This window comes from Neltuma alba, unplaced genomic scaffold, assembly GCF_004799145.2.
Source record: "Neltuma alba isolate B1F8T4 unplaced genomic scaffold, ASM479914v2 tig00013000_pilon, whole genome shotgun sequence".
Classification (NCBI taxonomy): domain Eukaryota; kingdom Viridiplantae; phylum Streptophyta; class Magnoliopsida; order Fabales; family Fabaceae; genus Neltuma; species Neltuma alba.
The window spans coordinates 23,508-35,436 of record NW_021637351.1 but is presented as its reverse complement, the minus strand read 5'-3'; the positions used below and the strand labels follow the sequence as shown (position 1 = coordinate 35,436).

Sequence of the window (11,929 nt, the reverse complement as noted above, 5' to 3'; positions counted from 1 at the left end):
TTGTCTGAGGTGATTTTCTTCCAGTCCTGCACGTAGATGGGGAACAGCGTCCACTACTGACCAGGAGGCGCACGTACTTGTTGTATAACTGGCCACCTTTCTTCGTCGGTTGGCCCAACTCATTGAGCGCACAAACCACTCGTCCGCGCTCGTCATCATAGACCAGCTCTCTGGCTGTCAGCCTCCGATAGGACCTGTTCCCCTCAGTGTCTGTAAAATTTAATTAAGAAATAAATTATATATCATCAATTAATACAATTCTATATAAATTAATACTGATCAAAATTTTAAAAAGTTAAATAAATACTTACCGACAAATTCCACCTCATAACCAGCCTGACGTCTCGGAGCAGGACGCTGCGCCACCTGGGGATACTCATTCCCTGATCCTGCTCCTCCTCCTCTTCCTCGTCAGCAGCATCAGCATCAGCATGGGGTTGCTCATCCCCAGTAAAATGAGCCTCCTCAGTCCGCTCAACATCATCCTGCTTCATACAACTGAGGATATCCTCCTCGCTAAGATCATAGTCATGAATGCTGGGGAATGGCTCACCAGCATCATGATGAACCTCACTGGGTCCAGCTCTCTCAGGATCAACTGGGTCTTTCCCGTGCCGACAGTCATCCTAATAACAACAAATAGTAATTATTTATAAATAAATAAAAAGCAAAATTATTATATCGCTACAACATAATAAATTAAATAAAATAAAACATAAAATAAAAATTATTTATCAATAACTTACTATTTTTTACCTGAAAATAAGGATCTGCAACTGAATCAGAACTCGAATATGTTTGTGGAGAAATTTAGCAGAGCTTCGCTTCCAGAACGATTGAAAAAGTGAAAGTGGGGGTGGGGGTATATATAGACCGAGCATTTCTAGCGGTTTTGGACCGAACCGCTAAAAATTCCCAACGTCCACATGTGCCTCGGGAATTGCTAGAATTTCTAGCGGTTAGGTCCAAAACCGCTAGAAATTTCTAGCGGTTTTGGACCGAACCGCTAGAAATTTCTCAACTCCTCGAGCTATTAAAAATATTTCTAACGTTCATGCATCAACCGCTAGAAATTTTCAGTGTCTAGCAGTTTATTGGCCTGAACCGCTAGAAAATAAACGCTACAAATTTGGCGCCAAAGTTCCCGCCAAAACCCGGGAAATTTTCTAGCTCTAAATTTCTAGCGGTTAGTAGTAACCGCTAGAAATGTACAGGCAATGTCAAACCGTCATAATTTGCAGCGGTTTTTTTTCTAAAACCGCTAGTAATGTTAGCATTTCTAGCGGTTTTTTGAACCGCTAGAAATTTCCGCTGCTAATTCTACATTTTCTTGTAGTGAAACCAACTAAACGTGGACATCATACTTTGTATAGTTTATAGCTCCCTTTTTTTTTTTTGATACTGACAGAATTTATAATTCTTCAAGCATGTGATTATAACTTGCCGAAATTATGTATTGGTATATCAATACACATGTTTTGCAATGCATCAATTTAAAGAATGATTGTACATGAATACATGTCTTATGAAATACATTGGCTATGAATTTTATTTTATAGTGATATTGATAAAGCAATAAGTATTATTCATGTATCTTTTTTTTCCCTCACCTCTTTGTTGATGAATCTAGCTAGAAGCAAATACTCCTCTGGTCCTATTTATAGGGCAGGGAGAAAAGATTTTTTTTATCCTAATTATAAGTCACTTATTAAATTTTTATTATGAATTTACCATATTGTCCTTCATTATTTATTATAGTGTAGATTGTTGTTTTTTTAAGGGGTATATTTATTAAATAGGGATAAAGTAGGAAAGTTGCTATAGTTTAATAGAGTTAATGCAGTTTAATGTTTTCTTGGTTTGTATGAAATATGTTGAAAGTGTCTTATAAATAGGACTAGAGGAGTAAAATAACTGGCCTTTAATGCTCATGTAATAAATGTAATAAGTTCTTCTCTCTATGTTAATTCATATAATATTTTAGTTTGATTCTTTTAATCTTTTAATTCTAATATTATTAGTGTCAAATGATACTTCTCTAATCTCCTACTACTACTATTATTATTATTTTTGGTAAAAAAACTAATTATTATTCTTTTAGTCTTAAATATAAGATCCACTTTATAGTATAATTTATACTCTAAAGTGGATCTCACATTTAGAATCGGAAAAGTATTAATTTTAACATAAAACTTAAGATAGTATTTGAGGATATTTTGTCGACATTTAAAATTCTGATGTCAGGATTTTTTTTATTAATGACATTAGGATTCGAGAAATAAAAAACACTTTATAATAAGATTTAAAAAATTAAAATGAATTTTTATATAAAATTAAAGATTTAAACGTACACTTTTACTTATAATCTAGTTCACCCTGCTACTAGGTATAGAGTATCTGTTATTTGATTTTTAATACAAGAATTACTTAATTAATTTACCAACTTAGATATATCGAGTAAGTCAAATAGATTATTTCATTAAGAAATATTTTTATACAATTAAATACATTCGTACACATAAATATGTCAATATTAGGTTTGAACTCACTAGATTAAGGTCTCAATGACATATACATTCTAGTCCTAAATGTAAGTATTCCTCCTATCCTAAATATAAGACCTTTTTTATAGTATAAATTACACTACAGAAAAGATTTTATATTTAGGATGAGAGAGTAATATGAAAAAATTTTGGTATAAACACAAGTCACTTGAGGCATATTTAATGCCTTTTTTTAAATTTTAATTTTTATTGGAAAAAGGAAAAAATGAGATGTATGATAATGATTTATAAATATAGAGAAATAAAAAATTTTAATAAGAGCAAAATTAAATTTTTTTTCCAATTTAGTGAGTTATATTTATTGTAGATTATTTTGATTTTTTTTCCCCTTTGATGAACCTGTTTGGCTGTTTTTACGGACGAATAGTTGAGTTTCAAATGTGTGTCTGACACGCTAGTCAAACAGTGGACGGTGTTTGCCAAGTGTTCACTCTAACGTAAGTTGCTTGCTACTGTTTCTTTGCTCTCTGCTTCAAAACTGCCAGTTACGGGTGCCTTGGTAGCTGCAATTGCTTCTTCCTCCTTTGGTTTAGGATTGTGTTCTTCACCTAATGTCAGCCATCGCTTCTCCGATCACTGCCGATGATGACGACCGTTCAGAAAGTCTGTTCTACGGCCCCGACGCCATTGACATTGCGTCCGATAAATCCGACAAGGATCAGAAAGGTTTCTTCGTCGATGAATTTCTAGTGATTTTCGTTCTTAATTCTACTATTTTATATTTATTCTCTACTCTTTTTTGGGGTCTATAATCTTTACATACTGTTCTCATCATTTTCTTGCATTATAAGTGTACTGGTAGAGATATGTGCATGACGTGTGAAGGGTAGAAAGGAGTATGCATGAGTTGTTTAGCAAATAAAATTGAGTTTTGCATTACATCAGAAAAATGGAGACTTCAATGCGATATGTGTGTTGGTGTTTTTCATTCTCAAAACCAATGAGATTAGTTGTATTAGACTTTTCTCTTAGTACGAGATGCTAGAAAGAGGCAGAATAATGTGGAATTCTTCCACGTCTCAAATCTACTGAATCGATGTACAAAGCATTTCTTAAATAGGCAGGCATATCCCAAAGTCAACTATAATACTAATTTCACAAACTCAATTTTGAGTTCTGAGGTGGTAGAAAGCTAGCGGAGACGGAATCCATGAAGGGTGGACGATTGATCGAAGAACCAACGGCAGAAGCAAGTCAGACCCAAGTCAAAACCGACAGTATGAAATAGAGTTGACAGGATTTTCATCAAAAGTTGATTTGCTTTGCTGCTGCTGGGCCGAGCCTGAAGTTGAAGTTTATCAATCACTTCATCCCAAGATAATGCTTTCTTCTTGCGTACATTCTAAATTTCCCAAGTCTTTCTCTCTAGGCAATATGGAGAATCCGCATTGATAACGATAACTTCTTCATTCATATGAAGTGGGCTATCTAGGGACTTGATTATAAGTGTTTGATAGATTCATTGAGCTTCTTTTGGGCGTTTTCTTAATTGCCTAAATTCCAATAGATCTATTCCTCCCATTTTCCATAATTGTTTTGAACATGAAGCTATTGCGAATGTTGTTCAAGTTACTTGACTATTTTAGGAAAATAATTTGAGCTGTGGGCAACAAGATTTGATGAAAAATGGAGTAATATTTCCTTCCAAATGGTACTGATCTTGATCCCCAACTCTTATTTCCACAATTAAGAGTAGCATCCTTCAAGATTCATGTCCACATTGTTTATTGTTCGTAGCCTTGAACAATATTAAAGTTATAAATGCACACAGACTTCTGAATTAGTACCCACAGATTTTACTTTCAGTCCCTTGCTCATTTTCCTTACAGGGAGAAGGCTTTTCTTGATAAACTATTATGGAAGCCTAAAGCTCCTTGCAAGCTTAATTCCTTAATTTGGACAGCAATATTGAAGAGGATTATTGTAAACAGCCTGTTACTGATTTGCAGCCAGGCACAATTTTGCCCTTTATACTGACTTCTGTATTCATGGATCTGACTCTAAAACTTTCTCCCATTTATATTGACGTTGTCCTGCAGTGACATTGCTTTGGAATAACTTATTTGGAGTTTTGGATGAACAGCTGAAACTTTGTCCAATTTATTTTACATTGTCCAGCAGTGACTTCCACGTACCTTTGGAATACCTTATTTGATATTTTGGATGAACATTGATTATATCCCAGTACATTGGAGCAGTTTCTCCTGGTTCATCTCAAAAGTTTTTGCTACAAGAAAGAGAACTCAATTGTATGGGGCCACGTACACCTTATGTAAGATATTATATCTTCTGCTGGATTATCTGCCACGTCTGCTATCAGCTGCTTTGAATTGGTATTCCTCTATAACACGTGTTTTATTCTACAGTTCAGTAATCCATTATTATCTTGTAGGAGGTAGTGAGGTACTTACGATGATTCTGTTGTTGCATGTCCCGATTTGGAGATGGATATTTCCTTTTATATATTTATTGAGTTTCATCCTTTTATCCTTTTCTTTATTAAAAAGATTTGAGTTCAGCCATGAGGTCTGTGAGGACAGAAGGGAACTTGATATCAGTTTCACCTGCAGTAGGAAACCTTGAAGTGACACCACCATCTTATTTGCCTCTTATGGAAGGGAATGCAGCTATGGCTAAAGTTTCTGTTCCTTCATATAATGTACCTACAATTAGAAAGAAAGATTTTAAACTGAATCGCAAACTTTCAAGTAGTCCAGAATCAAGAAAAAATCTGGATCTGGAAGATGACAAAATCAGGAATTAGAAGCTGATGTTGAAAATGCTGGATCCCTTTCACAGCAGAAAACCTTTGTAGGATTTAGTGAACCAAGTTGCAATTACACTTCATGTTTATGTGATGTCAATGAGGGTATAAGGTCTGGGCCTTCGAGGTCAATGACAGATTTTGGAAAAGATGGGACTATCCACCTGCAGAGAGATTGCTTTGTCGAAAAGGCTAGTGGTGGTCAAAATCATATAGAGCATATTACGAAGTTGAACATGCAATCAGGAGATGCTATGAGCCCAATGACATCAAGGTTTGGTCATTCTCGTTGAATATGTCATATTACTTATACCCGTTGTTGTGTAACTATAGCTCATTTTACATAGCATAAGTAAGATCACTCTATTTCTGACTGTTAGGTTTGCCAGGCATCCTTCGCCTGACTTGAGGACCAGAGCTCTGTCTCCCAATGCTGAGATTAAAGTTGGAAACAAGCGTCATGAAATCATATGTGGCTTTTATGCCAAAGGATGGTGCATCAGGGGCAATTCTTGTTGTTTTCTTCATATAAAAGATCCCGAAAATAAATCCGGCCAGCAGATTGAAGGAGAATTGGTTACTCAAAATTGGAAGAGAGAAGTGCAACCAAAGGAAGGTACGTCAGGTAATTGTGCAGCAAGGTTGTTCAGGAATCTGCGTTGTAAGCATCTTTCTAATGAAAATATTGTTCTGTGACAGGTACTGGAGATGATGTTAAGAGGTCAAGGATGCCTTGTACTCAAGTTCCGTTGGCTGCTACACAAGAAAGAATATCTCGGTATTCATCTGAATTCTCCTCAAACCCAATCATCCAGAAAGAAGTAAGCCCAAGCTGGCATCCAGATAAAAGTGGGCCTGTCTCCTCTTTCCCTTCCAGTCTAACACATACGGAGGGAATGACTACCACTCAACGGCTAGATATGCATCATGGATATACATCCCAATTTGTGAGTCATTCACCTAATGTAAACATGGCTACTCACCTTCCAACTACATGTATGTCACTGTCCCATCTTATTCCTTCCCGATCAGGATGTTCATTGTCTTTTAGTGGATCCATAAGTGAAAGTTCTATAGATTCTCAACAACTTCTGAACAGTGGCATGGCTTATCATGACAGCAGATCCCCTTTCTCTGGTTCAGAAAGGGAAGGTTTGGCTCTAAATGGTTCATTTGGGGTTCCACCACACCCAATTGGATGTAAATTAAAATTCTCTTCAGATGATTGGGAGCCGTCCGTACCTTTCAAACCATCTTTTTTTATTACTTCTTCAGGCAGATCATCTGTCGAAGATCAAAAAGACCCTTTTGACAGTATTGTTGAGATACCCAATATAGGGGATGAATCTTTGAAAGCTTTCATTTTATCTCAAAGATCATCCATTCGGTCTTCATCCCAGGTTCCTACAAATGGTGAGTTTGTTGAAGCTGCAAATCAGGGTTCAGATCTTCATGGTGCCAAAATTTCTGTATCTTCTTATAATAGATGTAATAAAACTGAGACAGAGAAAAGTTGTGTTCCTCATGAAAAAAGTTTTGTTACAACTGAAACAGATAGAATAGCAGCAGCATATCTAAATTGCCAATTTGGAAGGGTTGGCATGGGACTAAATCCCTTTGAAGAGGATAAAGGTATAGGAAAAGAACAAACTGAGCGTGATGCTAGACCTCAAGTTGAAGTAACAGAGTACAAAAAACAAAGAGTAGATAAGGGTAAGAAAAACAGTGAAATGGATAATAATCTTCAGAAGGATGCTGGCATGCAGATAGAATCAGTGGAACTGAGAAATTTCCGTTTCGCACTTGTTGATCATGTGAAAGAGATTTTAAGACCAGTTTGGCTCGAGGGTCACCTCAGCAAGGATGCACATAAGTTGATTGTTAAAAAATCAGTTGACAAGATTATTAACACCCTGCAGCCTCAGCAAATTCCACCAAATGAGGATTCTATCAAGAAGTACTTTTCTTTTTGTCAGGTGAAAATTGTAAATCTGGTCAAGGTAAGTGTCTTTCCTTCTTTAGATAGTATTGTTGATAGGATGTGAATGAACGTCACTTTGATATTTTGTGACCAATTTTTCCCCCCCATTTGCAGGGATATACCAGTATATATGGCAAAGTTCGATAATGTCACCTATATACCTTCGTTGCATAGTTCGCCGGCAGTATGTAAGATCCAAATGTATGTAAAGTTTTATCTCATGGACTCGAAAAGAGAGGCTTTTATCTATAAGGTCATCTGTTTGATAGTCAAGTTTATAAGGACCGTTGCTCAGTTGCCTGCTCCATTATGGAGTAAACTTGTAGGGATTGGATATAAGTGCTCTAGAAGTTAGATGATTAGATCTATGATCTTTCATCTACTTCTTGATTCTCTAGCATATGAATAGAATGCGGATAGACAATTCTAATTAGTGTGGCATTTATGACTTATCTTAGTCTTCAAATAATTAGAGTCTGTGATGGAAGGCATATAGATATTTTGTTACATATCACTGTCTTATGACGAAGTGTTTCAAAATTCACGATATATTAGACTCAGATTGTGAGGATTCGTAGCATAACAATCATATGTCAGGCTAGTTTTCTTGAGTTTTTCAATGGTACATCTTAGTTCTTACGGTTTTCAATGATCTACTTGGGGTTCATGTTACTTGTGATTTGTAACGCTACTCTTAACATATTGGAAGGTGGAAGAGGGATCTTTTGTCATCATCATGGCAGATTGTGTTAGATCATTCCATTGGAGTGATCGAGCTTTTATGGGTTTGGGTGAGTCTATTACCTATATGAAATTTAATTAAAAGCTAACTACCTGGCATAGTGGCTTAAGCTTGTGGGGACTACACCTGAGTGAGTTGAGTCTAAATACAATATTTAGAGGATATATTACAATTTGTTTAGTAGAATTAGGTTTTCAGTTTTAATTATTCTTTCCTAGTATCCATATTTGTCCTGTTTCTGTGATGCGAAAAATTGCTGAGCGTCACAGACTAGACTATGGTGCTCTTCTCCCGTAACACACACACACACACACACACACACACGATCGACCCTGGAATATGTATATTTCAGGGAAGTAGAAGAGAGAATGTGCATATACTGATGAATGATAATAGTGTCATTACTGTTCAATATTTCCTTTTCAAAGTTGTTTCAGGAACTGATTGTTTCATTTATTGCTATGGTTTGGGTATGCTTCTCAAATCGCAATCTTATATGTTGATTGTTAACACTGAATACAGATGGTGTTACCCACTGACAATTTAATATTGGAACTATTGAGAGTCAGATTAACTGAGAAATAAATGAAGTAGGAAAAGCCTTAAAAAAAAAAAAACCAGTAATCAGAAGCTCATTTAATATTACATCCATCTCTCTCTCTCGCACTCTCACGCGCGCGCACAAACTTTTAGTGATTAATAGAAAGAATACCCATTTACAAGAAGCCTTATTTCCCGATCTTATGGCATATAAAACTAATCCTAGAGTAGAAGAGTCGATTTCTTTATGACAGAAAGGTCTAGAAATAAAGAGAAATGAATGCATATATAATCTATAAACCTTCATGTCAGTGAACTTTGACTTTTGGGTCCGAGGCGTGGCAGATCCTGCATGGTGACACCAAAGTCCTGAAAAAGTTCCCGCCAGAAGAAGACTTGTTTCCTGGTCTTCTTCCTTTCTCAACCCTATCAAATTTCCTTCTATTGCCAGAACCTGCTCTCTGGCCATTGCCATGATGAGCTGATAATAAGGAACTCAAGGATGAAGTGTGATGATGATGATCATCTGTGTGATTTGATTGAAATGAAATGGCTTGTGGCCGAAGTTGCTCAATGGGAATTAGCAGATTAGCAGGTTTTGGTTTAGTCTTCACTGAGTTTGCAGCTGCAGAATTTGGGGTTGGTTTAGTCACAATAAACTCAAATTCTGGGCTCTGATTTGTACTCTGATCATGTTGTTTGGTCTGGTTTAGAGGAACAGAAGGTGATTTGGATTGCTGGTCTTGAATGCAGACAAGGCCACTGAAAGAGAGTGAGTCTGATAAACTGTTATCAGCGGCAAGAACATATGAAGGAGGCTTGCTTCCATTGAAGGTTCCCATGGATTAGGGATTTGTGATCACAGTGGCTTTGTGGATGGAAACTTTTATATGTAGAAAGAGGCTGCAAGTTTAAAGCATCTTTTGATCCTTTTGTTTCGTCCAACAGGTCCTTTTGCTTTGATTTTTTTTTTTTTTTGGGTATGTGCTTTTGGCCGACTTATTCCTGTTTCTCCAGCTTTTGATTATTTTTAATTTAACCAGTTTTGAAAAGTCAGGATAATTCAAAACAATGATAAAAAATATTTTATAAAAGTATTTTCTAAAATATAAAATTTAGACCATTAAAATTTTAATCTTAATGATTGAGATGAGAAATGGATGGAAATGGAGGGAAGGAAAAGTAGAAAGACTCTTTGCCTACTAAAATGTGGCCGTATTTTTTTTTTTTTAATTTTTTTAACCAGTGTTGAATCAATCTAATTAATTGCCATGTTTTACTTTTAATTATTTTTCTTCTTCCGTTATATTAAGTTGAACAATTTTCACCGGGTTTAATTTCATTTGTTTCATTTTAAAAGTAAACTATAGAATAAAATAACTTCTTAACTATATGTCAGCTTGAAAATTGATTATAATTTCTTCAAATATGAAGATGATCTTGTATATAGATGGCTCGTGTATTTTTCTTGCGTGAGCACGAAATCTAGATTTAAGAAACAATGATACTTATTACGCAATAATCAAATGTTTTTTGCGAGGCATTTAAAATTCTTGCATTCCAATTTTTATTTTTTTTTGGGGTGATAAGTATCTAAGCGGGTTAGCTATTGAAGCGGGAAAATTAACTCGCTGAGGCATCTCATATTACTCTATATGAGACTCGGTCATATTACTGAGTCAGCGAATCATATTACCAAATCCGAATAATCTCAATCACATTGAAATACATTCTAAATTCAAGTTTTAGCGTGTTAATGATCACATAAATAATTTCACTATAATCCTTAGTACCAACTCATAAAAATCTTTAATTTTATACCTCCTCTCTCTCTCTCTCTCTCTCTCTCTCACACACACAGATATGTGTGTGTGTGTGTGTAGGCGCTGTCAATATACATTTAAAAAGTCCTACATATAAAAAATGCCTTATTAGATTTAAACTTATAATCATTTGACCCCTAAGCTGAATGTGGTTTGGAGGTTGGTGGATATTACAAAGGAAGAGTAATATAAAAAAACCAAACCCTTTGTCAATGTCATTTTCAAATCTTAATCAACTTAAAATGATACAAATCCATTAACTTCAAATTTTTTGTTTGTTTTTTCTGATAATTTGTTTGACCGGCGCGCTGATCCTACGAGGTTTGCTCTCGTGTAGGTAAAGAAAACTTATAGTAGTATTTAATATAAAATATACTTCTTATGTCCTTAATATAAGACCTAATTAGAAGTTGTTGTTAGTTCTATATATAAGACCTAATTTACATGATTATCAACTTTTTTACAAATTAACCCTGTTGATTTTCCCTCAACAATAATCAAGTATGAAAGGGAAGGTGGGAATTGAAGAAGATGTTCAAAATTTTTGAGAAAAAACATATCATATTAACTAATTTAACTACTCAAATTAGATAAATAGGTCTTATATTAAGGATTAGAGGAGTAAAATTTATCATAAGGCACATTATTTTCAAGACATGAAATGTATATGATTTATTAAATTCTGTGTAATGCAAGAAAAATCATGTCATAGTTATATTTTGACAACCTAACGTAGATCTTAAAAAGTTTAAGTAATCTTTGAAAGTTGTAATTAAGTTTTCTAAAGTACGAAGTCACACACTTATTCTCAAATTTTATGAGACTTATCAATCATTAAATTTTAAGAATTAATTGTTAACTTTAGGGAAATAACTACAAATTCATTTAGAATTACAGATATTCTGAATTAAACTCTATAATTTAGTAAAAATTTCATAAAAATCTATTCATAAGCTCTTCAAATTTGATCATAAATTAAACTTCACGGTGTATTGAATATATTGAAGATACTTTAGTTTGTCATAATTGGAATTTTAAGACTTTAATCTTTATGCTCTCAATTTATGAATAGCATGACTTGTAATAAATTTTATATTCTTTGTTGATTTATCAATTAGTGTGTGCATGTATTATATTTATAGGAAATTTTAATGTGAGTTATATGCAACTTATAAAGAGTGCGGTTTCGAATAACTTCTTATATAAATTTTAATATTAATATTGATTGATCTTTCTTTTGATAAAAAGAGGAACTAGAGATTTTATTCTTCTAATCCAGTAAAATCAATTAATTTAATGTGTGCGTGCATCACCGACGGCTGTGTTAAACAAAAAGGCAAGGAATCCAATTATGAGTGTGATTTTAATAATTTGATGATAATCTTCTAGAAAGAGTATAAGTTTAATTAGTTCATAACGAAAATATCCACCGATTTATTATCTTAAATATAAAGAATAAATTATTGTGTTTTGAGCCAACTTGATTTTTACGTGTAGATCAATCCAATCCAATTA

At 34.5% G+C, this 11,929-nt stretch overlaps 2 protein-coding genes across 2 annotated transcripts; both read left to right on the top strand.

The window, feature by feature from the left end:
• Window positions 1-3,115: 3,115 nt before the first annotated feature.
• Window positions 3,116-6,891, top strand: LOC114733471 (protein FRIGIDA-ESSENTIAL 1-like). Its single transcript, XM_028920936.1, has 6 exons — window positions 3,116-3,230; window positions 5,072-5,223; window positions 5,322-5,602; window positions 5,709-5,944; window positions 6,028-6,797; window positions 6,883-6,891. The coding sequence occupies exons 1-6, from the start codon at window positions 3,116-3,118 to the stop codon at window positions 6,889-6,891; spliced, it is 1,563 nt and encodes a 520-aa protein (XP_028776769.1).
• Window positions 6,797-7,715, top strand: LOC114733467 (protein FRIGIDA-ESSENTIAL 1-like). The gene is made up of 2 exons (XM_028920934.1): window positions 6,797-7,328; window positions 7,424-7,715. The coding sequence occupies exons 1-2, from the start codon at window positions 6,930-6,932 to the stop codon at window positions 7,454-7,456; spliced, it is 432 nt and encodes a 143-aa protein (XP_028776767.1). The 5' UTR covers window positions 6,797-6,929; the 3' UTR covers window positions 7,457-7,715.
• Window positions 7,716-11,929: the final 4,214 nt, after the last annotated feature.